The following is a 24993-nucleotide window of genomic DNA, read 5'->3' on the forward strand; positions in this document are numbered from 1 at the left end:
GAAAACCTTTTCAAGTATAAAGCCTTAATATGGCGATTGTTGGGGACCTTATGTATGGAAGTTATGTATAGACACATTTTAAATCTAAAGAGAAATAGAACATTTGACATTGCAGTGGAAAATCAATGAATAAAATTGCAGACTTTCCACGCAATTTGCTGCTGTTCCTGTGATGGTGACCTGTTGCCATGTTATGACATCACACGCATAACCTCTATTGGGTAAATAGAGATTATAATGTACAGTATATACTATTGGGCTGGGTTCAGTGAAATGTATCACTGTGATATCCATCAAAAATGTGCACTACCGGTAGTAGTAGTTGTACTGCAAACTGGTATAAAAGTGTATTTTTTCTTTCTTTATTTATTATTCCAAACTAAAATCTGGTATATTTCACTCTGTATGTTCTGAGCTTTTTATTTGCTTCGAACAAATGTTTTCAAGATATTCTCATTAACCAGTTACTAAGTATATACTACTATACTAAGTTTAAATATTCAGTTTCATGCTTTAAGTAAAAGCAATTGTTGGGTTTGTTTGCCACACTTCCGTAAAGTACTTCCTTGTGTTTTCTTCTTTTCAAATAGCTTCAAAGAAACAGCCTGTTTGTCCCACAGCCGCCCACAGGTTGTCCCGTAGAGATGAGGGACGTCCCATAAAGAAGGCGTGACTCCCGAGAAGAGCAGGATATGCTCCTGGTGCGTAACTGCCTGGTATTCCCGAGAGCCAATTATTCACACAGAATAATTCTGTATCACATAACACGGCCTTTTGTGATCCTTATCACAGGGTCCAGGCTCAGTGACACTTCCTCGTCTCTGTCTTAGATCCCGTCATGGGAAATCTTATCTCTGCCCACAGCCTCTGTCACTGTTTAATGTATGTGAGATTTGAACAGCCAGTAGAAAACAAACGTAATGTGCGTGTTTAACTTAAAGGAGCTACACATGACGTTTTTTTTTTGTAGCGTAAGTAAAAGTAGTAATTTGTGAACAAAATCAGCCTGATGCATGAAGTTTGTGCCGTGTTATGCTTTGTTGATGTTGTGTATGGTCAACCCAATAGTCAATATGTGACGAAAAGGGGGTTACCTTTTACATCGCATAGTGACTCTGAAGGACGGCAGTGACAGTAAAAATACCCATTTCGTCACATTTTGTCTAAAAAGGTTCAATATTAGGTTTAGTCCCTTTAAGTCTAGTTTGACCAGAGCAGTCTACTTGGATGGAAACATCATGTTGTTTAACAGAATTTATTCAGTGGTTTTACAACTCTGTCTCAAAGAATGGCAGGTTTATTATTGGTTGATGTTTCTTTGGCATCCAGACGGCAGATTTCAGAGTCCTTGGAAATGTTGTAGTTGGAAGTGAAGTGGCAATAAAAGCTATTCTGATTCGCTAAGTGGGCAAGTTTTAACAAACTGCACAAACTCTGGAAAACTAGCATGTGGATGGACTCTGGAATCACCTGTTGGTCTGCTTTGTCAGTGACACAGATGTGTCGTCTGTCAGCTGTCTCTGGTTTCACAGTTAATGCCCACTCTCAACGTCCAGAAGTGACTGTGTGTGAACACATTTCCCACAGATCCTTTATAAGGCTGAGGCTGCATTAGCTTGAAAAGTTTAATCATAAACAATATGACACAACACTTAAGATAAGAAGCCCCAGTCTTTTCATATATACGTTTTAATAATACATTTTAAAATTTCGAAGATTTAAAATGTTTTCAAAACAGCTGCCTTGTGTACAGAGTGTTGAACAGCCCGGCTCCACCACCTCTTAGTGAATTCATTAAAAAAAGGAACTGTGAGACAAACACTCTACAGTCAGGGGGGACTGTGAAGTGCAGTTTCTAAAGTCAAAATGTGCTTTCTATTAAGGGCTGTGTTCCACCAGTGACTGTGAGAGAAAGTACCACATATGTTTCATTTAAGAAACAAGTAAAAGAATGGCTTCTTGGTCAACCAACTTGTGACCACTAGGAGGCAGTTATGCTCACAGGGACATGACTTTAACATGAGTAGGTCTGTGTCTATGAGTGTGAGGGGGAGCTACAAGCAATTTGAGTAGTTTATGGATGGGGTGTCTTGTTGTACATGTTGTACTGTTTGTAAATGTGTCTACTGTATGTCATGTTTTGTAGTACTCGTGTATGTTCTGTGTTGGTGGTATGTTTTTACCCGATGGGACTGCGGATGGAAACGAGCTCTGAGCTAAATCCGGCATAGTTACAGCACTAGTTGTCTGTTCATTAATGTGCATTATCCCATTGAAATAAATTAATAAATGAATTGAGACAAGCTTTTATTGATCTCACAATGGAGAAATTGACTTGTACATTCAACCCTCAGAAACACTCAGGTGTGGTGAATAGACAGGAAATGTATCTTACATACAATGACTACCAAACACTTTAAAGGAGCAAAAAGTATAAACAGTAAAAAATAAAATAAACTATAATAACAAAAAAGTCAGTATTAGCAGTGCAGGTTGACATTCATAGTGCAAGTGGTTGATAAAGTGACACAGATAAAGTGACACAGATAAAGTGACGTAGATACAGAGATTATTGCACATAGTTTTTCAAAGAAGTTATTGCACATGTTACTTTACAGTATTGTACAGTCTAACAGCAGCATAGTTCTCTACTTTTCTGTAGCAAATGAATGCTCTTTATAGAAATTTAGGATACTTTGTCTTCTGTAGTGTGGGATTGTATTGTATTGTGTTGAGGCCATTGCAATTTCTAAATCTATAAATATTTTTTTGTGACTTCTGCAAAAGTGTGAATCATTATTACTGCTTGAAAAGGAAACACTCTTTCCATTCGTGCACACGCAACATGTCTTGTTCTGCAACTGTATTTAGGAATCAAAGCACCACATGTTTTTCACAAGTGTAAACAATCTAGCTCTCAGCGAGAAAAAACTCCACAAATTCTAGAATCTGTTACAAATCAACTGTTGAGAGTGTTCTGATATTCCACCTCACTGCATGGTACAATCACATGACCTGCAGAACAAAAAAACAACTGAACAAGGTGGTGTCACTGGGCTCTAAATAAGATTGTGGAGAGACCTCAGAGAACCCTCAGTTTGAGCTTCTGAACTCTAGGAGGCGATACATAGTTCCACTGGCTACAAAGGCTGTGTTTAAGAAGTTGTTTGTCCCTTGTGCCTGGGAATCCTGAATGAAGCAGCGACCTAAACACAGTTGCTACAGAAATGGACGAACTGTTCTGTAATATTTCTTTTAAATTATTTTTCTCCGGTTTTTTTTCCTATATATTTTTCTGCCAGGCCTGCTTGTATTGTCCTAGTCTTGTGTTTTTATGTGTTGGTGGGCCAAAGATGAATTTCCATCTCTATAGACAATCAAAATCTATTCTATTCTATTCTATTCTATTCTATTCTATTCTATTCTATTCTGATTTGGGCCCTAAAACTGTAACACAGGCAACATCAAACAGTAAATTAAGTGCAACTTGCCCACAAAATTACACATTTTATATTTCAGCTTGCATCCGCTATAGCACCTTACTTGATAAGCGACCCTTATGTATTTGTGCTCAATACCCATTAGGGTCTTGTGCAGTGATATGGTTCTGGATTCGGTTCTTGATTTGGTTCCGGAGTCTCTTAATGATCTGTAAACCCCCTTTTTATTCAATGTTGTTATTTTGAATTGTTTGTTCATTTGTAAAAGTGCCATGGAAATAAGGAATGGTGTTACTGATATTCGTCGTTTATGGCCCATGAATGATACAGTATTTATAATGTCCAGCAGCATTTGCCAAATTTAGCCTTCTAGTAAATACCCATTGTAAGCTAAAATGATGGTGTAGTAAGTGATCTTATTACACAATAGGCATCCTCCTCCTACGACTCTGATGTCACAGGGTTGTTGGGAAATCTGTGATAGATCCTCAAGAAAAGCCGGGACTACAGGTTTTTGTTGAAAGCCAATACAGACAGATGTTTTGTGTCTCCCCCCTTATCAGTTTGAAACAACTGACTTAGAATCACAAATCCTAACATTTGCTAATGAAGGTGGGTAAGGTAAAGGCACGGGAGACAAAGAAAGGTGATAGACCGGTTTCTAAGTATGACCGGTATGGGGACATGTCAGAGAGACGTCAGCAAACAAGGAAAAAAGCCAGTGTCCTGATTTGTTTCTTTAGCAGATGTAAGGTTCTATTTTGGAAGTAAAATAAAATAAATCCGAACAGGAGCTAAGGAAGTGCCACGATCTTAACAGGGGTCATCCTGGAGAGCCATGGGGAATAATGGTAAGTCAGGTCTTCTTGAAAAACTTGTCTTACAGAAAAACAAGCACTAGGGCAATGTCTGTCGGTAATGTAAGGGCATTGTTAAGTCTGCTTTGCTGCTTAGACTGCACTATAATGTAATATTTTTGTGTTTGATATGATGTGATTTAAGTGGAATCCATAAAATACTTACTATTAATAGTCACCTGTGTAGATTTTATTGACGGACCAGAAGCCAAATTTAACATGTTGGCTTTAGACATACTCTCCAGGACTAATTGCTTTTCTTCCCTCATTTTGATTATAATAAATTACACAATAAAACTTCTGATTGTAACTTATCCTTGTTGTCCAAAGTGATAGTGACAGTGAAGTCATAGCAATGTAAGAACTCGAAACAAAATACTCTTATGCTTAGTGCTAGTCCTCAAAATGGCAGGTAAATGAGACTGACCATCTATAGGTATTATACAGAATGATATGAATGCATTGGCCATACCGGCAATGCATTCATATCATTCTATATAATACCTATACAGAATGATATGAATTATGCAGAATGATATGAATGCATTGGCCATACCGCCTTTGCTATGCTCGATCCCGTCAGACCTTGGAAACTAAGCAGCGAAGGGCCTGGTCGGTACTTGGATGAGATACTCTTTGGTAACACCAGGAAGCCTGATGAATGTAGTTAGTGAGTGAGTGGTTGGTGGTGGTCAGAGGGGCCGATAGCGCAGACTGGTTGCCTCGCTTCCGTCAGTCTACCCCAGGGGAGCTGTGGCTACAATAGTAGCTTAACACCTCCGAGTATGGAGTGAATGAATAATGCAATGTAAAGCGTCTTTGAGTGTCCAGGAGAGCGATATATATAACCAATGCATTATTATTATTACTATTATTATAACCCAGGTCAGGTTTAGGGCTTTCAGTGCTATGTTATACCACTGCACCGGTTCAGGGATCCCTTTATGTTTGCAGGGAGCAGAGTGAACTCCTCAGCAGTTGGCGTCGCGGTGGGCTTTGGAATCCTCTTCATCCTTTTCACCATCGCCATTGTCCAGTTCTGCTGCAAACACAAGTGCAAGGACTGTTGCAAGACGAAGAACTGCTGCAAGAAAAAGAGTAAGTTAGCACTTAGATAGAAAGTGTCACCTTTTGACCGAACTGCAATGAGTCAAAGCAAAACTTGACTTGATGTACTTTTTTCTGTCTCTTAGAACCACCTCTTAAAGACAGAGTGCTCACGTAAGTCTACACATATTTTCTTCTGTTTTCATCTTTTGTTCATGAAAATAAAGCCACTTGTTATACCTCATCTCCAACAGGAAAGTGGGACTAAAGAAGTCCAGTACCTTCTCCATCAGCAGCTATGTAAAATAGCAAACATCCTGGTATTTCTCTGCAGTGACGATGTCTAAACTCCAACCGTTATCTGACACCTTCCCACTCAACACATTGCTTGTTTTGCACTAATGAGTGTTTGTAATTTACCAAGTTTCTGTTTATTGTAAATGATAAAATGGCAGTTACCTGTCAGTTTGGATACTAGTGTTATGAAACCATGATCACAGTGAAAAAATATAATATATATCATTTGTAAATATAGTATCGCTTAATTATGCTGGGTGTATATAAATTAAACTTCTTGTTTATTAGAATATGTCCATTTTTTTCCTTCAAATCATGAAATGAGCAAAACGCATTTTGATTTTAGTGATGAAGTAGGTTTAGTCGTTTATTACACACTCTATATAAGGGACTGCAAATTCTGTCACAATGTCCTTGCCTTGGTCAAATACAGTGGGAAGAAAAGTACACCATTTGGAATTTCTCACATTTCTGCTTAAATTGGTCATAAAATGTGGTCTGATCTTCATCAAAATCCTTAGAATGAGTGAACAGTGTCTGCCTAAACTAATACCACCCAAACATTTACATTTTACCATATCTGTATTGGTCAATTCAGGCAGAAATTCCAAAAGGTGTACTTACTTTTTCTTCCCACTGTTCACATTACAGCCTGTGCTTGATCTTCCCTTCACACCCTGCCCAGTATTTCAGATTTGTCTATGTTTAAAGTATATTTAAGCTTTATTAATCTAACCAAATTCCTCACTGGCATAATCTGTATTGTGAAGATTTTTTGCTTCATTAGTTGATTCTGCACTTTTACTTAATTCACACTGTGTCTAAGTGGAATCCCCCACAGTAGGGAATCATCATATTATTATACACAAATATCACCAGATAGTTTCACTTCCTTTTAAAACAATTTAATAGGGCGTTCTCAAAACCCCAGAAACACCATTATGGAAATTATAATCAGCCGTATGTGTAATTTCTCCTGTTTTGACAGAGAATTGGGCTTTTTTTTTTTTTTCTACTGGGAGGAAGCCCTGAAACGGAAGCACTGCTCTTTGCATGAAACCAACAACGTTTCTTGTTCAGTATTTGCATATGGGGCTCCCGTGTGTGCATGAAGTAATATGACATTGGTTAATCGGTATTTTCATAGATCCTCATTTGTTTCTGGGGGATCCTGATGATGAAAGGTTGTCTCTGCAACTGGTTGGATTGACATTGTTTATTTAGCAAGAAAACATTTCACTCAAAAATAATAAATAAAACACATAAATAACAACATTTTCACATTATGAAGTCTGACAGACTCTCAGTCTGTGCAGGAGGAAGGTGTCAACATGTTCAAATGCAAGTAACAGTCAGACAATTTCTCTGCATGGCGCTCCACTGCAGTTTCACTTCCGGTGCTTTCTGTCAGTCGTAAATGCACCCAGAGCTACAAAGTGAAAACCACTTTCGAACACACTCAAACTCCGTGGGCCACCTGTGGTTTCCTACCAATCTGGTGCTTTCTCTTTAGTGTGTGATAAACATCTGAAAACACTGAGATCGTGACTAACAGGCACTTAGTAGCTATGAATCTCTACGTCACATAGAGAGATCGAAACGTCATTCATGTTAAGGTCCCGCCCCTTTTCCATTAGAGGGAAAGATGAAAGAGACGTCAACATAGGGAAAGTCTGCTCCATTTGCGCCAACGTCAAATTAGTCTCTGTTTGACTCATATTGTTCGTTTGATTATTTGACCGATAACTACTGTATGACTCCATGATGTTGTTATTTTGAAGTATTCCTTTGTATTTCCCCCTGTAATGGCTGTGATTGTGGCACCAAATGCATAGATTGGCTCCCGAGCAGGTGCAAAGTGAGTTATTGGTCATGTACCCCGACACCACACCGGCCTGCTGTGGATCTGGAAGCTTCTCTTTAAAAACGTCCACATTGTCACTTTCGTGAACGCAGACAGTTCGCAGTTTCTGGCTGTGATATTCGCCAGACTTGTGCAAACATCCACTGTCCTGCTCCTCCAGATTGAGCGAAGAGGCATCAGAGTGGCAGCTGAGGCCCATCCCGCTGTCCTCGGTTTTGCAGGTGCTGAGAGCGTCCCCTCCTTCGTCTCGCATCAGGAAATTGCTGCACATGCCGTCTTGCGACTTTACGCTGACTCCACTGTCCGTGCTCGGCCTCCTGTCCTCCTCACCAATTTGCTGATCGGTGACATGAGTTGTAGGGAGGTCTTTGAAAGCACGGTTGACTTCGGTTTCGGCTTTGAACAGGAACCAACCCTTGTCTGTCACAACCTCTATTGGGCCGTCTCCAACTGATAGTGGACGCCAGCCAGTTGCAGGGGATTTCTGAAACGGGCAGAGCAGATGATCAGTATGCTATCTTCAATTTCCTGTCTGGACTTTTGAGAGTTATGTACTCACCAGAGCAGGAGGTGTCTTCACGGGACGTTTTATGTAGCACATAATAAAGGTGGCTATAACTGCAGTTACCACCAAAAACCCCGAAACGGTCAGGGATGCAACTGCAATTATGATCCATTCTGTAAATGAAATGTAACGATCATTATGCTTTTTGATCCTTCCTTGTTGCACTTTTCTATAATGCGACAAAGATTCTCACCTTGCTCTGGTAACACAAGGCATTGTGGAGTGGACTGACTTTTGGCCACCCCTCCATTCCCCTCCACTTTGACAGTGACGCAGTATTCTTTGCCCCAGTGCAAAGAGGTAAAAGTCTTCTCACTCTGGTGGTCCCACACGTCGTCTTTAAGAGACGTAATTGTTGTCTAGGCAAGAGGTGGAAAAAGTGTAAGATTTGTATGTAAGATGTTTCAGCGCGCTCAATTTTTCTGAGCCTTTATGTCCTACCTTATTTTGGCCCTTCTCCTCCAGAAAGATGGTGTAGGTAACCCCGAATGGATAGATCTTTTGTAAAACGGGTTTTTGGTGGACGTGGATTGTTAAGGTGCTTGAAGTAGCCCACATATTGAATGAGGGGGGCTGCAGTTCACCTATAAAACACCAACATTTATATCAACCACTTTGCTTTGGACATTGATCACACCATTATAATGATCATTGAAGCTTACTATATTGTAGGAGGACTTTCTTTTGTGTCCACACCGAGCGATTGGTGCCCACCTCCAGCAGCACTCTGACCTTGTAGTTTCTATCAAATTCTTCTATATAGTCACTTATGTCGCAGAAGTTATTGGTTATATTTGAACAATCTTCAACCTCTGTCCAATCTCCCGCGTGCCCATACCTTATGATAGAATAAAAGTTAATATATGGTTTGAAAAGTAGCATGTAGTTTTACTTTATGTAGAGTTTAAACCTACCGTCCAAACTGTACAATGTAGTGTCCGTCAGAGCGGGAGTCAGTGGCTTTGTCCCAGTATACAATCACCTCTTCATCCATAATAGTCACTTGCAAGTTTCGTGGTGCATACAGCCTTTGTCCTAGAGACACATGTGTTGTTAAATGCTTGACATTTAACTTGGTCTCGCCAAACACTATCTACTTTATGAATCATGTATAACTTTGAAAAACAGTTGGGGTCAGATCATTTCCCAATTTCCGTTTCACACACAGCCAGTCAATATCACATGACATATTGCACTGTAAAACATGGACTCCTTAAGAAGATAGAGAGTTAGACTGTTATTATAGTTTAACAGAAGTTTCTGCTTTAGTATTAGTATTTTAGTGGTAAAGCCATTGAAGCAAAACCACTGCCCTTTTTTCTGTACACCTACTGTACACACTTGAAATATGATTTATACATCCACACAACTTCACTTATAACTAAGATTTAGACATAACTCTGATTAGAAAAAAAATGTCTACCTGCTATGCAGTTGGCACATGCCACCAAGAGAAACAGGATGGGCGTCTTGTTGCTGAAATCCATTTTCCCCTTAGTTTTCAGTCAGTGTTGAAGCATAATCTAAACAAACTACTACATCTGCTTCAGGGCTGTAATCTAATCCATCTATACGAATTCAAATTAGGAAGAGCAGTTCATCTTCTGTTCTCTGTGAGATTATTTACATAACTTTACCCATATAGCTTTCCTTTCTATCTGCCCACCCCTCAGCTCTGATGCGTTTCCTGTTCATGACGTGTGCCTCAGTTTTGTAGCTTCTATTCTTCCTCTTTTCTGGTTTTCCCCTCAGGATCCCATACATGAACTTCATGACGTGTTAAAACTCGCCATGTTATTAATGGTTTCACAAAAAAGAGGATATAAGCATTTCCTTATTACTTTAATTAGGCAGAAATATTCAACAAATGAACCAGTGACATTTGGCCAAAAGTACCAAAAATCCATAAAGCCATAAATAAAGTAGGCTACATACAAATTAAAAGGTTCTCCTTTGATACCCAACAAAAAAGTAGTGGTAATAACTTCACCAGCTTTGATATTTTTTTGTATCTGACCTTTTGTATTGTCACATTGAAAGTGCTTTAAAATAGTTAGAATCTGATGTGTCCACCCATACGACTCATTATCAGTCATTATTCTCTGGAACCATCACAGGACTCCCAATGCTTTCAGCTGCTGTGTTTCATCTTAAGATTTACTGCCTGGTCACGCTTCATGTATGACTGAGAGGTTTTGATTCCCACTGTTAGATAGGTCAAACCCCTGATCTTTACTCACTTTTGGTTTCTGTTTCTCAGGTAACCACCTGATAATCTCGGGTGATCTATAGGAAAGCCCTCAAAGAAAACCCCCGATTTATTTTATTTTTTATGGGCTGTATTGCCCTCTAGTGGAGATTTACAGTTGTTATACTCATCAGATACAGGACAGGAAGTGTGGTGCAGAAATAAAGGAAGCTGTTCAGAGAAGATGAAGGGTTGTCATCATTATACCATGAACAGTTGCTGGAAGAACTCAGTTGGTACTACTTTAGTTTCATTGTTAAGGACGGATGACAGTTTGCAAAGGTATGAAAGTACAATTTCATACAGGTATGTGAGAGGTATGCAGTTAAACTAACAGAGATAGGCTCAAAACGATTGACAATTACACTGATCTTTGGAGGAATAAAATGGAAAGTTCTTGTGTTAAATGCAAACTTAAGTTGAGTTGAAAACATTTCTTTCTGATTGGATGATTGTTTGGGGTTTTGAAATAGAAAGTATAAATAATATCGACGTCCCGTAAATGGTTTGTGTACTTTTGAAATAATCATCATCATCAAACCATCAAATCAAATCAAATCACATCTAACTTTATTTATTAAGCGCTTTTGGTACAAAATGTAACACAATGTGCTTTTCAGATTAAAATCACCCCAACCCCCACATATACAGTAAATGACAATGAATACACACACCAATACTTCCCCCTACACAGATTACAATAATGGAGCAGTACAGATGAACCTAATGAGGAAACACTACCGGAGGAGCCGTCTGCACCGGCAGCAGCACATGGTCTACAGGCGACAGGGCAGCGACACAGGGCGCCCGGAGGAGGTGCAGAAGAAACACCCAACCTCCACCCAGGCACCGAAAGGACAGTGGCCACGCAGCCACAGCAAGACCACCACTCCTGAGGGAGGGCTCCTTCAGAGGAAACACTGGGAGATCATAAAAATTCAAAGATAAAAGGTAAAAATACAAAAGCTACAACAGTCAAAAACTAAAAGTAAAAATGTGAAATAGTATATGAAGAAATTATAACTTCAAATCATAACAACCCCGCCCAAGAGGTGACTTCCTGTTTCGAGCCAGCACATCAAAATGAAAGCACCATCTTAGTCATTAGTTCAGCAGTTCATTAGTTCAACTTTCTTTCTGCATAACTATTAACAGACAAAACACAAAATACAGAGATTTTAACTGTGTGCCTTTATTTTGGCGTACTGGATCAAAACAGGAAGCCACTTCTTGGGCGGCGTTGCTATGATTTCACGTTATGCACAGTCAGTTGAGGTTGAAATAGATGAATATAATTAAAATAAATAAATATTAGCTATAAGCTAAACTAAAAATGTCTTGAGGCTCCTCTTAAAAACATGAACTTTCTCTGAGGCCCTGAGATTCTGCTGCAAACTGCCAAAGAGGAAAGTCCCATTATACTTTAGACTATTTGTTATTATATTTTCATCCAAGCCACTCCCATTGCTTGACTGCAGAGCACCCATTTCAGCAGGATTTATAAACTGATGTAGATAATCTCTTGCTTGTGCTAGTGATATGCACTTTGGATGAAAGTGAAGCCTTGTGGACAAAAGAATGTTGTGTCACTCTTTCTGGTCGGCCATGTTGCTCCGGGCCAGGCCCCCAGGAGCCCAGCTGGTGTCATTTGAATCCCTCTGTGTCGACTAAACCTGCCTCTGCCGTCTCTTGGCTGCTATGGAACCGGTCAGACTAGTGAGAAACTAGTGCATGAGACACACCCTTCACTGTGAGGAGAAGAATGGAGAAAGGAGGTGGAGGGGGAGGTGCTTAATGGTAAGACTCACCTGTTGTTGATGTTTGAGCTAGGTGACCATTGGAGCGAGTGCAGAAGACAGAAGAGTGTGGAGGTGCCCAGTGTGGTGCCAGTATGACCCAGCTTCTGAATTGTGCCTAGATAAACTACTGGATGCAAAAGACCTGCATCTTGTTGCTCTCATCAGTGTTCCTCTACCTGTGCAGCTCTGACTTCAATGGCAAAGCATGACCCGGTAAGTTCCCCCAACTTAGAATTTCACTTCCAAATTAGGAAATTAGGTTTTATTTGTTTTTCTTGGTTAATTATTAAATTGTTGAGTCTTTTTGGTTTACTCACCTCTTCTTGACCTCAAAATGTTATCTGCAGTATGTGTGAGTGCTGGTAAATGTTTGTTATGTTGCTATTGTATGTTACTTGGTGTTATGATGATTTAAGGAGTGTGTGACCTATATAGCGTTATATACCTTTCTTTTTGTTTATTATGCAATGTTCTCCTTAAAAAATAAAATTAGTTGATACAGACATACAGTATGACCTTTCTCAATGAATAAACCCATTAGATAACGTTGCTAAACTAACTATACTTTTTCATAACAATGCCGTTTGACCTTTCAAATGCCATATGACCCCTTTATTTTACAGTAGCTTTCCATTATAATGGCTGACAGGCAGACTATGAAAGCTGATCCAAGTGTATTTAAAAGGGAAATATGATCAACTATACCTTTTTTAACTGCAGAGAAGAGGGAGGGGGGTGCCGTTAGGCTTGTTCTGAAAGACGACCAGGATTGCATGGAGCGCCTTTAGACTTTACTGTGCCTCCTCAACATATAGACGCCTTTTGTTTTGGACAATAGGATTTTTGCTTTTTTCGAAGAAGGGTCAACGTGTCAGGTGTCAGGAACACTTAACAAAATTATCCAGAAGACTCAACCTGAGAAAGAAATGTCTTGCACTTTTTGGGAATTTCACAAACCAGTTTGGGTGCATGACTTTCTCCAGGAAGTGATTAGTTTGGTCATTTAGAATGTGATCAAACTTGTTTAGTCACAATTTACAAAACCAATAAACCACTTCAAATGCTCGTAAATACAAATGAGGAAGAACATGCTGCATTTCTAGTAAAATTGGGATTAAGTGTTCGAGAAGATTCTGCATATGTTTTTTTTAGCTACAGTATATCCTGGGTAAAGCAAACCTTCACTCAGTCTTTGTTTAGTCAAGCAGATGTTGTGCAGATGTAATTTACATATGGTTTAAGTATAGAGTAAATCTCAAAGGGCCTCAATATGACTAATAAATTAAGAATGTTTCATAAGGAAAGTGGGCAGAGGATGCTTTTGTGAACACTGAAGGGAAATGCCCAAGTAAAAAGTAATTCAATGTCATTGTTGTATCTAATGAAAGTGACTGAATAAAATCCCTACAATCGAGTGCAATCTTTAACGCAGCCTTTGTACTTTGGTATCAGTCTTATAAAAAACAAGAGCCGCCTGCTTGTGGCACCGCTGTGTTTTCCAACTCTGTTCTGCATTTTGTTTTGTTTTGTTTTTTTCTTCAAGAGGAATAGTGCTGTAGTATAATGCTGCTGAGATGATGTGTCAAAAATGAAGAAGTATTAACTGTTCCAGTCTCTTCTGTTTTCCAGAATGAGCCCCCTCCTCCTTACTACTCTGTCCCCATGTATCCCGAGCTCCCTATCAAATGCCACGAGGATTTAGTGTATGGAGTAGGTCCAGGCCGGATACCACCTTCCCAGCCTCGGTACCCTCCAGTTGTCATTGTGCCTCAGGTCACAACACATCCAATACGTAAGTACATTTTCTTTTTTACAGGTACCACATACTGTGTTTCTATCATTAAGCTTGTGGACCCCTTCTTAGCTCCCAAAAGAAGAAGCCACTGCTGCCGGAACAATGCCCAGTGTTATGGATCGACAGGGGGAATCCTATTAGTGCTAGGTCTTCTGGCACTCGCTATATGGCTTGGAGGTACATGTATATTTAACTAAAAAAGTATGTTTTAAACCAGTGTTTCTCAGCTGGTACCACATTTAATATTTAATACATGCATAAAACTCTTAGCAGTTTGAAACACTGAATAAACTTGTGAAGCTGAAATCATGAACTAAAGAAATGTCCAGTGACAATGGTTCAATACCCACTAAAATGTATTCTTTGACCCACTTAACATAATATAGAATCTTTGAGGTGTCTTACATTGATTTTGTTTTAACAATAACCATTTGCTACATTGCAGTGCGGTATGGAACAAGGACAGGGCCAATATTCTACCATACAGAAGACGACCACCCAAATGACTATGAGCCTTCACCACCTATACCAGAGTTTGACACCTGCCCCAACACCACAGTCCAGTGTGATGGCATAAAGGACTGTGTTCTCGGCACTGATGAATCGATATGTGGTGAGTAAAAGTGAAACTGTGGACTTAAATAATAACTGAGTGAGTTTATGGTGTTTGTAAAATAATCTATGCTTGTGTTCAGTGAGACTTGGCACTAACAGCAGACTTGAGGTCAGGACAGTAGAGGACGGACGATTCTTACCCATGTGCTACAGGAATTGGGACCAAAGTTATTCTCATCAGACGTGTGCTCAGCTAGGTTTTGAAAGGTAAACTACAATCTAGGGCAGCACACGTTGTATCATTAATTTATAGTTAACGCAAAATCACTCATGTCTCTGACCGAAATGTATAATCACATCCTAAAACAAAAGTGCATTGTGACTTTTGCAGTTCTGTTTTTATAATGCTTTTGTATTTTTTTTTTCCTAATTTAGTTCCAGTTTTGCCTTGTTTTGAACCTAATTTTTCAAAATAATTTATTATGGTTTGATGCAGTTTGACGGGAAAAAATGCTAATGATTTTTGTTCAGATGTAATGGAATGTACATTGATGAAATGGTTTAATACAATATTGCAATAACGTAATCTTGAATATGATTATTGCATTTCTTCCTCAAATAATGCATCCCTATTACTACAATCTAACAATCTAGGTCTTCGCTTTACAAAAAAAACAACTGTTTTTTTTACTCTTTTCTTGCAGCTCTTATGAGACCAAAATACTATCAGGACACACCGCAAAGGGCCTTAGTATGACGAAGCGTGACCCCGAAGGATTTATCCAGGGATTGACCAGTTCCAGGTAAACAACCATATTTTCAAGAGTTTGAATTACTCTTGAAAATTTACATAACGTTTGCATTTGCTCCTTCAATGACGCCATTTGTGTTTTTAGTTCCCGGTGTCCTGACGACCAGATTGTCTCCCTGCAGTGTATAGGTAGTGAGCCTCCATCTGCTCGCACTGTTAGATTCCACATCCAAGTAAATGCATCATTCTTTGATATTTGTTTGTTGCTATTTAGAGTGCGGTCGTCAGAAATCTACCTCACGGATCATAGGCGGCGAACCGTCTAAATTAGGGGAATGGCCCTGGCAAGTCTCACTGTATTATAAAGGCTCACATGTTTGCGGAGGAGTCCTGATTTCCAAGAACTTTGTGTTGTCTGCAGCCCATTGTATGCACAGGTAAACAAAAACAAAACAAAAACACTATATAATGGTAGTAATAATAATCATAACAGTAAGGGCATTATACTGCATGATCATGAATATTTTTTATTGCAGTGATGATGAGCCACAAGACATAAGTGACTGGAAGGTTTATGTTGGGGTGGTGTCTCTGAATTCTCTTCCTGCGCCACATGAAGTGAAAAGAATTATACTCAACGAGAACTACGACAGCGTGAGCAATGATCAAGACATTGCTCTCATCAAATTGGAAACACCCATGGAATTCAGTGGTAATGTCGAATCTACTCTTCTATACGAAAAGCTGCACAATGGCCAAATTATTGTTATTGCAATATCAAAACTACTGAGGTCTACAATTTGTTTTTGCTCAACTCTGCCCAAAACAGGCTGGGCAACATTTAAATTGGGCAATGGTTCAGTTGTTAGTCATCATTTTTTGTGGTTTAGTTACTTTTTGGGCTTGTTTTGGTCTTTCTTTAGTCTTTTTGTTGACACAATTTGATTAAAAAAAGACAAATCACTTATATTTGTTTACTTTAATGCAGCATACTGTTTTTTGCATTCCTGTACCTTGCAGACAACAACAGGCCAGCTTGTCTGCCCACAAGTAATCAACAGTTCAAACATGGCACCCAATGCTTTACCTCTGGGTTTGGCACTACTGAGGCAGACTCACGTAAGTTTGATCATAGTAGATCACAAACGTAAAACATTTATATATTATACGTTATCTGTCTCTTTCAACAGTTGAGGTCTCGACCACTCTAATGGATGTGAGCGTGCAAGTCATTGGTACGGACGTGTGCAACTCCCCTATATCCTATCGAGGAGGTGTCACTAAGAACATGATGTGTGCTGGACATTTGGATGGTGGCAGAGACTCTTGTCAGGTGAGCGCCCAAACGACTGCACCACATTTAACTTTAGGCTCTCTGTCATGCAGAAATATTCCATCTGTACTGGTAGTTTAGGGTAGTGAATGTATCATCTTCCACCACAAAAGCTCTGTCATGATTGAAATTACAAGTAGTAGGCTTTCTTCTTCATAAAGATTTTGTAGGAAGTAGGAAGTCTTTTTACCTTGTGATTGGTGTTGCCGAGTTCACTCTAAATTATGACGACTTAATGACCATTCTCTATGATGTCCCACATTCAGTTTAGATAAAAGTGTTGAAGTCAATGTTTCTTTTTTCAGGGCGACAGTGGAGGGCCACTGGTTTGTGAGAAAGATGGGGTTTGGACCTTGGCAGGGATCACAAGTTGGGGCGCAGGTTGTGGTGAAAAGAACAAGCCTGGCGTCTACACCAAAGTCACAAGTGTTCTTCCATGGATCTACAGCAAAATGATGGTAGGTGCAGTATGTGTGAGTATTTCTTCTTACAATATGCTAAATTATAACATTATGATTCATCCTGTTTTTACAGCAAGAAATGTCATGAGGTTCTGACAGTGTACAACCCATGGATTATTCCCAAGTAGGATCTGTGCTACAACATTTGGAAATTGCAAACAGCCTACTGCACACCATCTTTAAAATTATGTTTAATCTCCTGAAAACCTTCCAATTATCTGAACGAAACATCCAGTTTTGTTTCTTGTATTTATGTAATTGTGTTATTTTGGGTGTGTACCAATGAGTACATGTTCATCAAGGCACTGACCTATATATTTTTACCATTGATTGTATGTTATACATCTCTATTTCTGTCTGACTTGAAATGTATGATTTAAAGCGGGCTTTAAAGCGATTTTTTTCTACTGTTCTAGGGAAAACTACTAAAATTGGAAAGGGACAGTGTGACCATTGGGTCAATCAGAATATTGTTCCTAATTTTAGGAAATGTATGCACCTCATCCTCACGTTTCCCACTGTGAATTGTTTCCAATGGTCTTGTCTCTCTCTATGATCTATTTCCATTGATGTGCCTTTGTATGAAGTGCATATGATTGAATTGTGAATAAAGTGGCCACATATAAAATCTCACTGGACTCGAAACTTTTGCTGCAGATCAGTGGGACACTGAGTGAGGACATGGGCACAGCACACAGTCATCCAAGGCTAGCATCGAGTACAGAACGTGCGTATGCGCGTGAGAGACAGTCAGTTCAGCCATTGAACGGTCATCGCTGCTTTAGGAACGTCAATACAGCGCACAAACTGATAGAAGATAAATATCGACTAAAAGACTTCCTGTTCCTGTTGGAAGACTAGTTTTCACTACTTCGCAGGGAGGAAAATGGGTAAGTCGATTAGATTGCACACATATTTTGTAATGTTCTTAATGTTACTATTATCCCTTTTTCAGTTCACTCTTATTGTGCTTAAAAAGCAGACTTCTTTGTCGCAGATCGCCTTTGTGTGACTAAACTTTGTAAAACCAGGCTTCTTCAAAAGAAATCTTTTTATTTTATTTATTGTTGACCTGCCTCACAGCTATGGAGGCTGTGTGCCTGGTCGCCTATAAATAACTACTGTTGTGTATTTTCTAACCCGAGCTGTTCTTGTGATCAACATTTTCACTCTGATTATTATTAGTTTTTCATTTATTAATTTAGTTTAGGCAGTGACAAAGGAATACAAGGCAAACAATAATCCACACAGTCACGTCATGCAGCACAAACGACAACGCAACATGTAGCCTACGATGACCAACTCAGCCCAAAAGGGAGTGGGAGAAAAATAACTTATTCAATCCCACCGATTATCATTTAATCATGTTGAGCTTCACTGTTACTTTGTTAAGAGGTTTATATGCTACAGATGTCATATCATGGTGGCGTGTAATAAATATTTCTTACATGATTATGAACTACATAGACCTGGATGCGACACGTGACCTCATAAGTGTCTCGTCAAATTAGATGTTATGGTCAAGTGACAGATCAGGTGCAAATAACAGCGCGCGTTATGTTTTGTTTTGTTCCTGGTTTGTCTGTTGTTTTTTATCACGCTATGTTTTATTGCAACCCTACATTTACAGACGTGAGCCTCCGTGATGTTTCTGTGTAGACTTGGAGAAGATCTTGATTATCTGCTACTAACCCTAACCGACTTCTCCTCGCGCCACACCCCTTGGCTTGTGCCGCTAGCTGTCATTAGGTGCGCGTTACCATGGTAATAGGAGGATACGTCGCATCTGCCAAGCACAGTGGTCACCACGCAGATTTGATCTCCTAAACTGTTCATGACCTTTATATTTAAAGCCAAACAACATTATTATACTCATTGAATTAGACAAAGATACAGGCATTTTATTTATGGAAAGTCTTTTTATTGTTGAAAAATACCTCTCCTTAGTCCTGATCATAACTTTCCTGGGAGCGGTACTCTCCAATTCATCTCTATGGTGATGTTGCTGCTTTGCTTTGTCTACTAGCAGCCACAGAGGCTATGAATACAATAGGTTATTTTCCTATTTGGGTTTATTTTAAACCCACTGCAAACATAGTTTTGATGGTGTTTGGCATCACTAGCATGCTCTTCTGTCAGCACGTTTTATGTGCTGGTGTGACAGCAACAAAACCATAGCCTGATATGTTCCACAGACTGACTTAAAAAAAAAAAAAAAAAAAAAGTCATATGATCCACTCATGTTGGGGAAGACATTGTGATACGTTATACGCCAACTGTTCTAAATTCACAATAAAGATGCATGTCACACTGACCCGCTAACTTGTTCAATACACCAGATGACTTACATAGAATGAAATGACGCAAAAGTTGTGGCCTATATGTCTGTGCCAGTTATTCTTGGACCTTGTATTCATCTTACTCCCAACATTTTGGCATCAGTCTCTACACAGAAAACATTGTTATGGGTAGTGTTTCTTTGCGTAATCATTGAGCCAAGTAGTTCTTCCAGACATGACTATATATGACAATGAATCTTGGCTTTAAGGTGGCTAAAAGACTCATCTATCTTTTAATCTGTCAAGTATGTGTGTGTGTGTGTGTGTGTGTACTTCTGTAACATTTTTGTGACATTTTTGTTCTCGAAAGGCAACAATGTAGGTTTGTTTTCAGACATGAGAAGACTAGTAAGTTGTTGAAATAAAGGCACTATTGGGAGAAGGCATTATGAGGAAAGGACACATAAGAATGAGAGCTAACGTAAAATGCATTTGAAGATGAAGTCAGGTGTACAGAGCTACATTTGTACTGTGTATTTTATGAACAAGGAGGAGTGATGTATTGATATCAGGGAGAAAAGGAAATAATGGATTGAAAACATACATGATTTTCATTGGCTGAGCTTTTCCGCCTGATTTCTATTTTAAGTGGCTCCATGCTCCTCTCCTCTTCTTTCCTATTATGGCTGATTATGTGCACTATGTTCTGTATCACTCAAACTGATGGAGGCAGATGAGCAGCAGATCAGATTAATGCACACATGAAAGGTCCATCTCTGCAATTCCACTAAATGGATTGGAGGCAAAGGCAGACAAGAGTGCATTTAGACAGCCGTAATGCATTCGATAAAAATACCACAAGAATTTTATTTCTCCAGAATTTTATCACTGGGGGTGTTATTACACAACACACAATACAGAGTCAAAACTGAACAAATCACGTGATATATTCCAAGTCAATTTTTTTTCTTCTCATTTTCCTCCCACTTGTGAATTGAATGAAAAGAGTGCAAATATTAAATGCCACGTCCTTTCATTTCCTCCAATAAAACTGAACCATAAATATTTTATTAATATGGATATTGAAGGTATATAGAATTTTTGTAGACGCCCATAAACACAATGCATTATTTATATTTCTGGCACCTCAGATAGGAACGGTTTTGCCCCAACTTTGAATTCAGGGCCACAATTTCCATCATTGACTTATTGCATCTTTCAGTTATTGCACTCCTTGTATGGATACAAGGGGCTAGATGCAAGTTGGTCTTTTTATACTCACTACTGTCACCTCAGGTCTTATGCGTAACTGCAGCTTCTGACCCGAAGTGCCGCCTTTTTGAGTGACAGTGAGGGATTTCAGAGGCAGTTGTGGTGAATACGTCTGAGCTCATTCTACACGTTAGGACATTGCTGGAACATGTAGGAGGAAAATATATAATTTTAACATTTTTAAACTCCGTATAGTTTATATAAGTAACTGTTATGAAACTATTTTGTGTAGAATATCAACATCATTCAAGACCCTGAACCCTGCAAATGAACAAGAATTGTCACAGATTTGGTCTGTTTACAAATAAAATGTAAGATATGTTTTGAAGCCTGGGCATCAGCACCTGCAAAATGTGTGCTCTGCTTTTCCTCAAGTGCATTTGTAAAATTGTATCTTTTTTGGAAACACAGTTGGCCGGTGCTGTGCTCAATCTGCCTACATGAAAATGGGCCAAGGTTGTGCAGTGTCCACTGGGAGGGAGTAATCTTTGTCATGAAAAGCAGAATATGTATGCAGGCGGTGAACACACAATGTAATGCAAGATGAGGACTGCACCCTGGGGACTGCATTGATCAATTCCACTGTATTCGATAGCTTTATTGTACTGTAATATAAAGATTAGTAGAGTTTACCAAAAGTCTCAACTGTTTTTATTTACTGTATTTTTAACAGTTTCCATGGAGATGAATTTGCTCCTCCTGGCTTCGCTCTTTGTGTTTGTATTTGGTAAGTATCCCCTCACAAAACAAACACCAACACACATACTACTTATACAGTCTCTGTCCCTTAGGGGGCAGTGTGGTGAACTAACTACAAGGCAAGACACTTGACGCTTGTGTTAGATATACAGTATAAAGCACACGCAAAACATACTAATCTACAGAGTTGTCCTTTGTATGAAATGCAAAACATGACAGTTACACAAAAACAATGCATGAACAATATCTATATTTTAGTAATATTTTTTTCTCTTTTTTCTCTAAGCTGCATCAAACTCCACTTCTCAGGGTGAGTGACTGTTGAGTGGTAAATGTCAAATCTCCCAATCGCATGTATGGTGACAGGTTTAAAAATAGCCTAAAAAAACATCTTACCTATTACAGAATTTTACAATAACGATGTGACTAATGTTTTCAGCTGCCAGGCTACAAATGACTTGTGTTTGTTTACATAAACTGAATATTATCTATTAAGTTATGCTTGCACATGTAATGAGCTAAACTCTCCATAAACACATGTGCACAAGTAACAATTTTGTTTTGAACTTTTGACCTATATGAGATGACAAATCCAACCACATTGTTAAAGGAATTTAACAATGACTTTTTACATGCTGAGATATATTCTTACCTTAGCTTAGACGAGTTCATTTGAACCTGTCTGGTCTTCACGCGTGCCCTCAGTCACGTACACGCAGCACATACAGTGTTAGCATTTAGCCTCTCCTCCTCTCCTCTATAGCTCCAAACGAGGTGAAGATAGAAGATACCAAGCTCTTGCACGTTTTCCCAATTTAAATATGGTTACATGAAGTGTTACACTATAAAGTATAATTACACAAAATTAAACAATGTGTATTTTCTAAGCGGATAAAAAGGGGAACTATATTGTATGGCGTAATAATACCAGGAGTAGTTCGACATCCGCACAGTAAAATGAATATATTACTACGCGGATGTCGAACTACTCCTGGTATTATTATACATATTTAAAAAGGGAAAACATGGAAGAGCTTGGTAGCTTCAGGTACAAATGTACCTGTCTGGTCTTCACCTGTACATCTTTAGGATCTATGTATCTCATAAGCTTCTTAAAGGTGCACTATGCAACGTTTTTTTTGTAAAAAAGTGGATATTAGCATTTGACCTTTCAGTGACCCATAGGCTGAACAATATCTATATTTTAGTAATATTTTTTTCTCTTTTTTTCCTAAGCTGCATCAAACTCCACTTCTCAGGGTGAGAGACTGTTGAGTGGTAAATGTCAAATCTCCCAATCGCATGTATGGTGACAGGTTTAAAAATAGCCTAAAAAAAACATCTTACCTATTACAGAATTTTACAATAACGATGTGACTAATGTTTTCAGCTGCCAGGCTACAAATTACTTGTGTTTGTTTACATAAACTGATTATTATCTATTAAGTTATGCTTGCACATGTAATGAGCTAAACTCTCCATAAACACATAGATTTTTATTTTGTGCAATATACTGTTCGTATGAAAGTTTTGTATATGTGCACAAGTAACAATTTTGTTTTGAACTTTTGACCTTTATGAGATGACAAATCCAACCACATTGTTAAAGGAATTTATCAATGAGTTTTTACATGCTGAGATATAATCTTACCTTAGCTTAGACGAGTTCATTTGTACCTGTCTGGTCTTCACGCGTGCCCTCAGTCATGTAAACACAGCACACACAGCGTTAGCATTTAGCCTCTCCTCCTCTCCTCTATAGCTCCAAACGAGGTGAAGATAGAAGATACCAAGCTCTTGCACGTTTTCCCAATTTAAATATGGTTACATGAAGTTTTACACTATAAAGTATAATTATGAAAAAATTGAACAATGTGTATTTTCTAAGCACATAAAAAGGGGAACTATATTGTAAGGCGTAATAATACCAGGAGTAGTTCGACATCCGCACTTTAAAATGAAGATATTACTTCTATCTTCACCTTGTTTGGAGCTATAGAGGAGAGTCTAAATGCTAACACCGTGTGTGCTGTGTTTACGTGACTGAAGGGACACGTGAAGACCAGACAGGTACAAAAGAACTTGTCTAAGCTAAGGTAAGAATATATCTCAGTATGTAAATGGTGTATGGCCTATTCCTTTAAGTCTGTGTGCTAAGTCTCTATTTTTTGACAGATGCACAAGAAAAGAATGCTGAAAATGCATTTACCTATGGTAAGTGTGTTGATAAATAAATAAGTAATTATACTTTAACAGAAAGTATGTACCTTCTTTCCTCTGTTGTTTCTCTATAGACTATGAAACCCTGAGGATTGGGGGGCTCACATTTGCGGTGGTTCTGTTCGTATTGGGGATACTTCTCATTCTCAGTAAGTTTAGTGCCCCTTTTCTTCGTATATACATGACAAATATAAGAATTACAATGAAATCTACTGTTGATGTCTTATTTTTCAGGTCGACGGTGCCGCTGTGGGGCTAACAAAAAAACAAGGTAATTAAAGTTATCGAGTTAATGGACAGTAATGAAGTGATTGTTGTGTCCTTCATAATTTGATGATAGTAAAACTGCACAATAAAGCTACATCGTCTTGTTTTCAGGTTGCCTGGAGATGAGGTGGCTGAGAGAACATCATAGTCTCTAGCGGTAAGATATGTTTTGTGGGTTTATGTATAATATAGAATAGAACTTTCTCCTGGATGTTTGGACACTTCATCCACATTGCCGATAACCATCGTCTCATACTGGGATCCACAGGACTCTCCGGAGTACCTGTGTAGCAGATTTGAGGGAACAAAATAAAAACTAATAATAATTCCAATACCAACTTTTGCAATGTTTTGCCCGACCCAAATGCAACCCATCGTAACCACAACATCACATGTTTGGATATTAGACAAGCCTGAATAAAGGTACAACCATACCTACTGGCATCCCTCTGAAATATGCTCCATGATCACCAGTCAATGATCCTCTGCTTTGTCAACTATTCAATATGCTGCTCTTGATCAGAGAGGCTCTGACACCCCTGCACTGTGTAGTCCGGTTATAAGATGACCGCTCAATGTCTGAACAACTCTCCGTCTGTTGCACGTAGTCATTCTACCCGAGTGCATGACACCTGTTTAGGTTGTTATTTCATAAATGATTGACGAAACACTTGCGCTGATGTCTTTCTTTGTCTACAGCTGCAGCCACAGCCAAAGCAGCTTCTTCTGAAGAAAAAATATCTCACTCCAGAGCTGACTGCCATCGCCTGTCACACTCATTTAAACCACTATTCACACTTAACAATGTACATAATTATGCTTATGATAAGGTAAAGGGAAGGTTCATGTTTGGAGATGTAATGTATAACATGTAAACATAAGACTTTAGCTTGTGGTCAGTCTCTCAGTTTGGGCCACTTAGGTCCTTTGTCTTAGCACTTGTAACACTGTTTTATCTTTAAAAGCCATTCAGTCACAATGCACATGGAAATAGATTACTTAATTACAAAAATATAAACAACTGTCACTTTCTTCCCTGTACATCTTTAGGATCTACACTGCGTTCCAAATTATTATGCAAATTGGATTTTTGTGTCAAAAAGGTAAAAAAAAAAGCAATAATAATGAAACTCATGGATGGTATTGTGTCTTGGGGCTCTATGAATCACTGACATAAATCTCAGAGACCTGGGATGATTAGTTTTCAGGTTAAGCCCAGTTAAGGGAAAAACTACTGAAAAAGG

General features: G+C 38.8%; 2 protein-coding genes and 2 long non-coding RNA genes across 4 annotated transcripts; 3 read left to right on the forward strand and 1 right to left on the reverse strand.

Annotated features, from left to right (window-relative positions):
- Nucleotides 1-5265: 5265 nt before the first annotated feature.
- LOC306974285 lies at nucleotides 5266-5757 on the forward strand. The gene is made up of 3 exons (XR_013793618.1): nucleotides 5266-5395; nucleotides 5491-5518; nucleotides 5599-5757. It is a non-coding gene; the product is annotated as an uncharacterized lncRNA (long non-coding RNA).
- Nucleotides 5758-7207: 1450 nt separating this feature from the next.
- Nucleotides 7208-9688, reverse strand: il10ra (interleukin 10 receptor, alpha; the record flags this gene model as incomplete). Its single annotated transcript, XM_079565373.1, has 8 exons — nucleotides 9494-9688; nucleotides 8985-9105; nucleotides 8733-8908; nucleotides 8512-8654; nucleotides 8264-8429; nucleotides 8065-8183; nucleotides 7520-7989; nucleotides 7208-7217 (listed from the first exon to the last, which is right to left on the reverse strand). Exons 1-8 carry the CDS (start codon nucleotides 9555-9557, stop codon nucleotides 7208-7210), a joined length of 1269 nt encoding a protein of 422 aa, XP_079421499.1. The 5' UTR covers nucleotides 9558-9688.
- Nucleotides 9689-12169: 2481 nt separating this feature from the next.
- On the forward strand, nucleotides 12170-17285 carry tmprss13a (transmembrane serine protease 13a). The gene is made up of 13 exons (XM_079565166.1): nucleotides 12170-12330; nucleotides 13747-13909; nucleotides 13982-14089; nucleotides 14358-14525; nucleotides 14608-14734; nucleotides 15172-15270; nucleotides 15364-15407; nucleotides 15493-15655; nucleotides 15755-15930; nucleotides 16239-16337; nucleotides 16409-16551; nucleotides 16857-17009; nucleotides 17086-17285. The coding sequence occupies exons 1-13, from the start codon at nucleotides 12313-12315 to the stop codon at nucleotides 17098-17100; spliced, it is 1476 nt and encodes a 491-aa protein (XP_079421292.1). The 5' UTR covers nucleotides 12170-12312; the 3' UTR covers nucleotides 17101-17285.
- Nucleotides 17286-17687: 402 nt separating this feature from the next.
- On the forward strand, nucleotides 17688-21595 carry LOC306968143. The gene is made up of 3 exons (XR_013793234.1): nucleotides 17688-17902; nucleotides 21237-21290; nucleotides 21549-21595. It is a non-coding gene; the product is annotated as an uncharacterized lncRNA (long non-coding RNA).
- The last annotated feature ends 3398 nt before the right edge of the window (nucleotides 21596-24993 follow it).

The sequence above is a fragment of the Gobius niger genome, assembly GCF_951799975.1.
Source record: "Gobius niger genome assembly, chromosome: 1".
Lineage (NCBI taxonomy): Eukaryota > Metazoa > Chordata > Actinopteri > Gobiiformes > Gobiidae > Gobius > Gobius niger.

What these genes read in the sequence shown, in the direction of transcription:
- tmprss13a (XM_079565166.1), top strand. An exon ending in GCAGCCCATTGTATGCACAG is followed by an intron (nt 15,656 to 15,754) that starts GTAAACAAAAAC and finishes TTTTTATTGCAG; the next exon opens with TGATGATGAGCCACAAGACA. An exon ending in AACACCCATGGAATTCAGTG is followed by an intron (nt 15,931 to 16,238) that starts GTAATGTCGAAT and finishes TGTACCTTGCAG; the next exon opens with ACAACAACAGGCCAGCTTGT.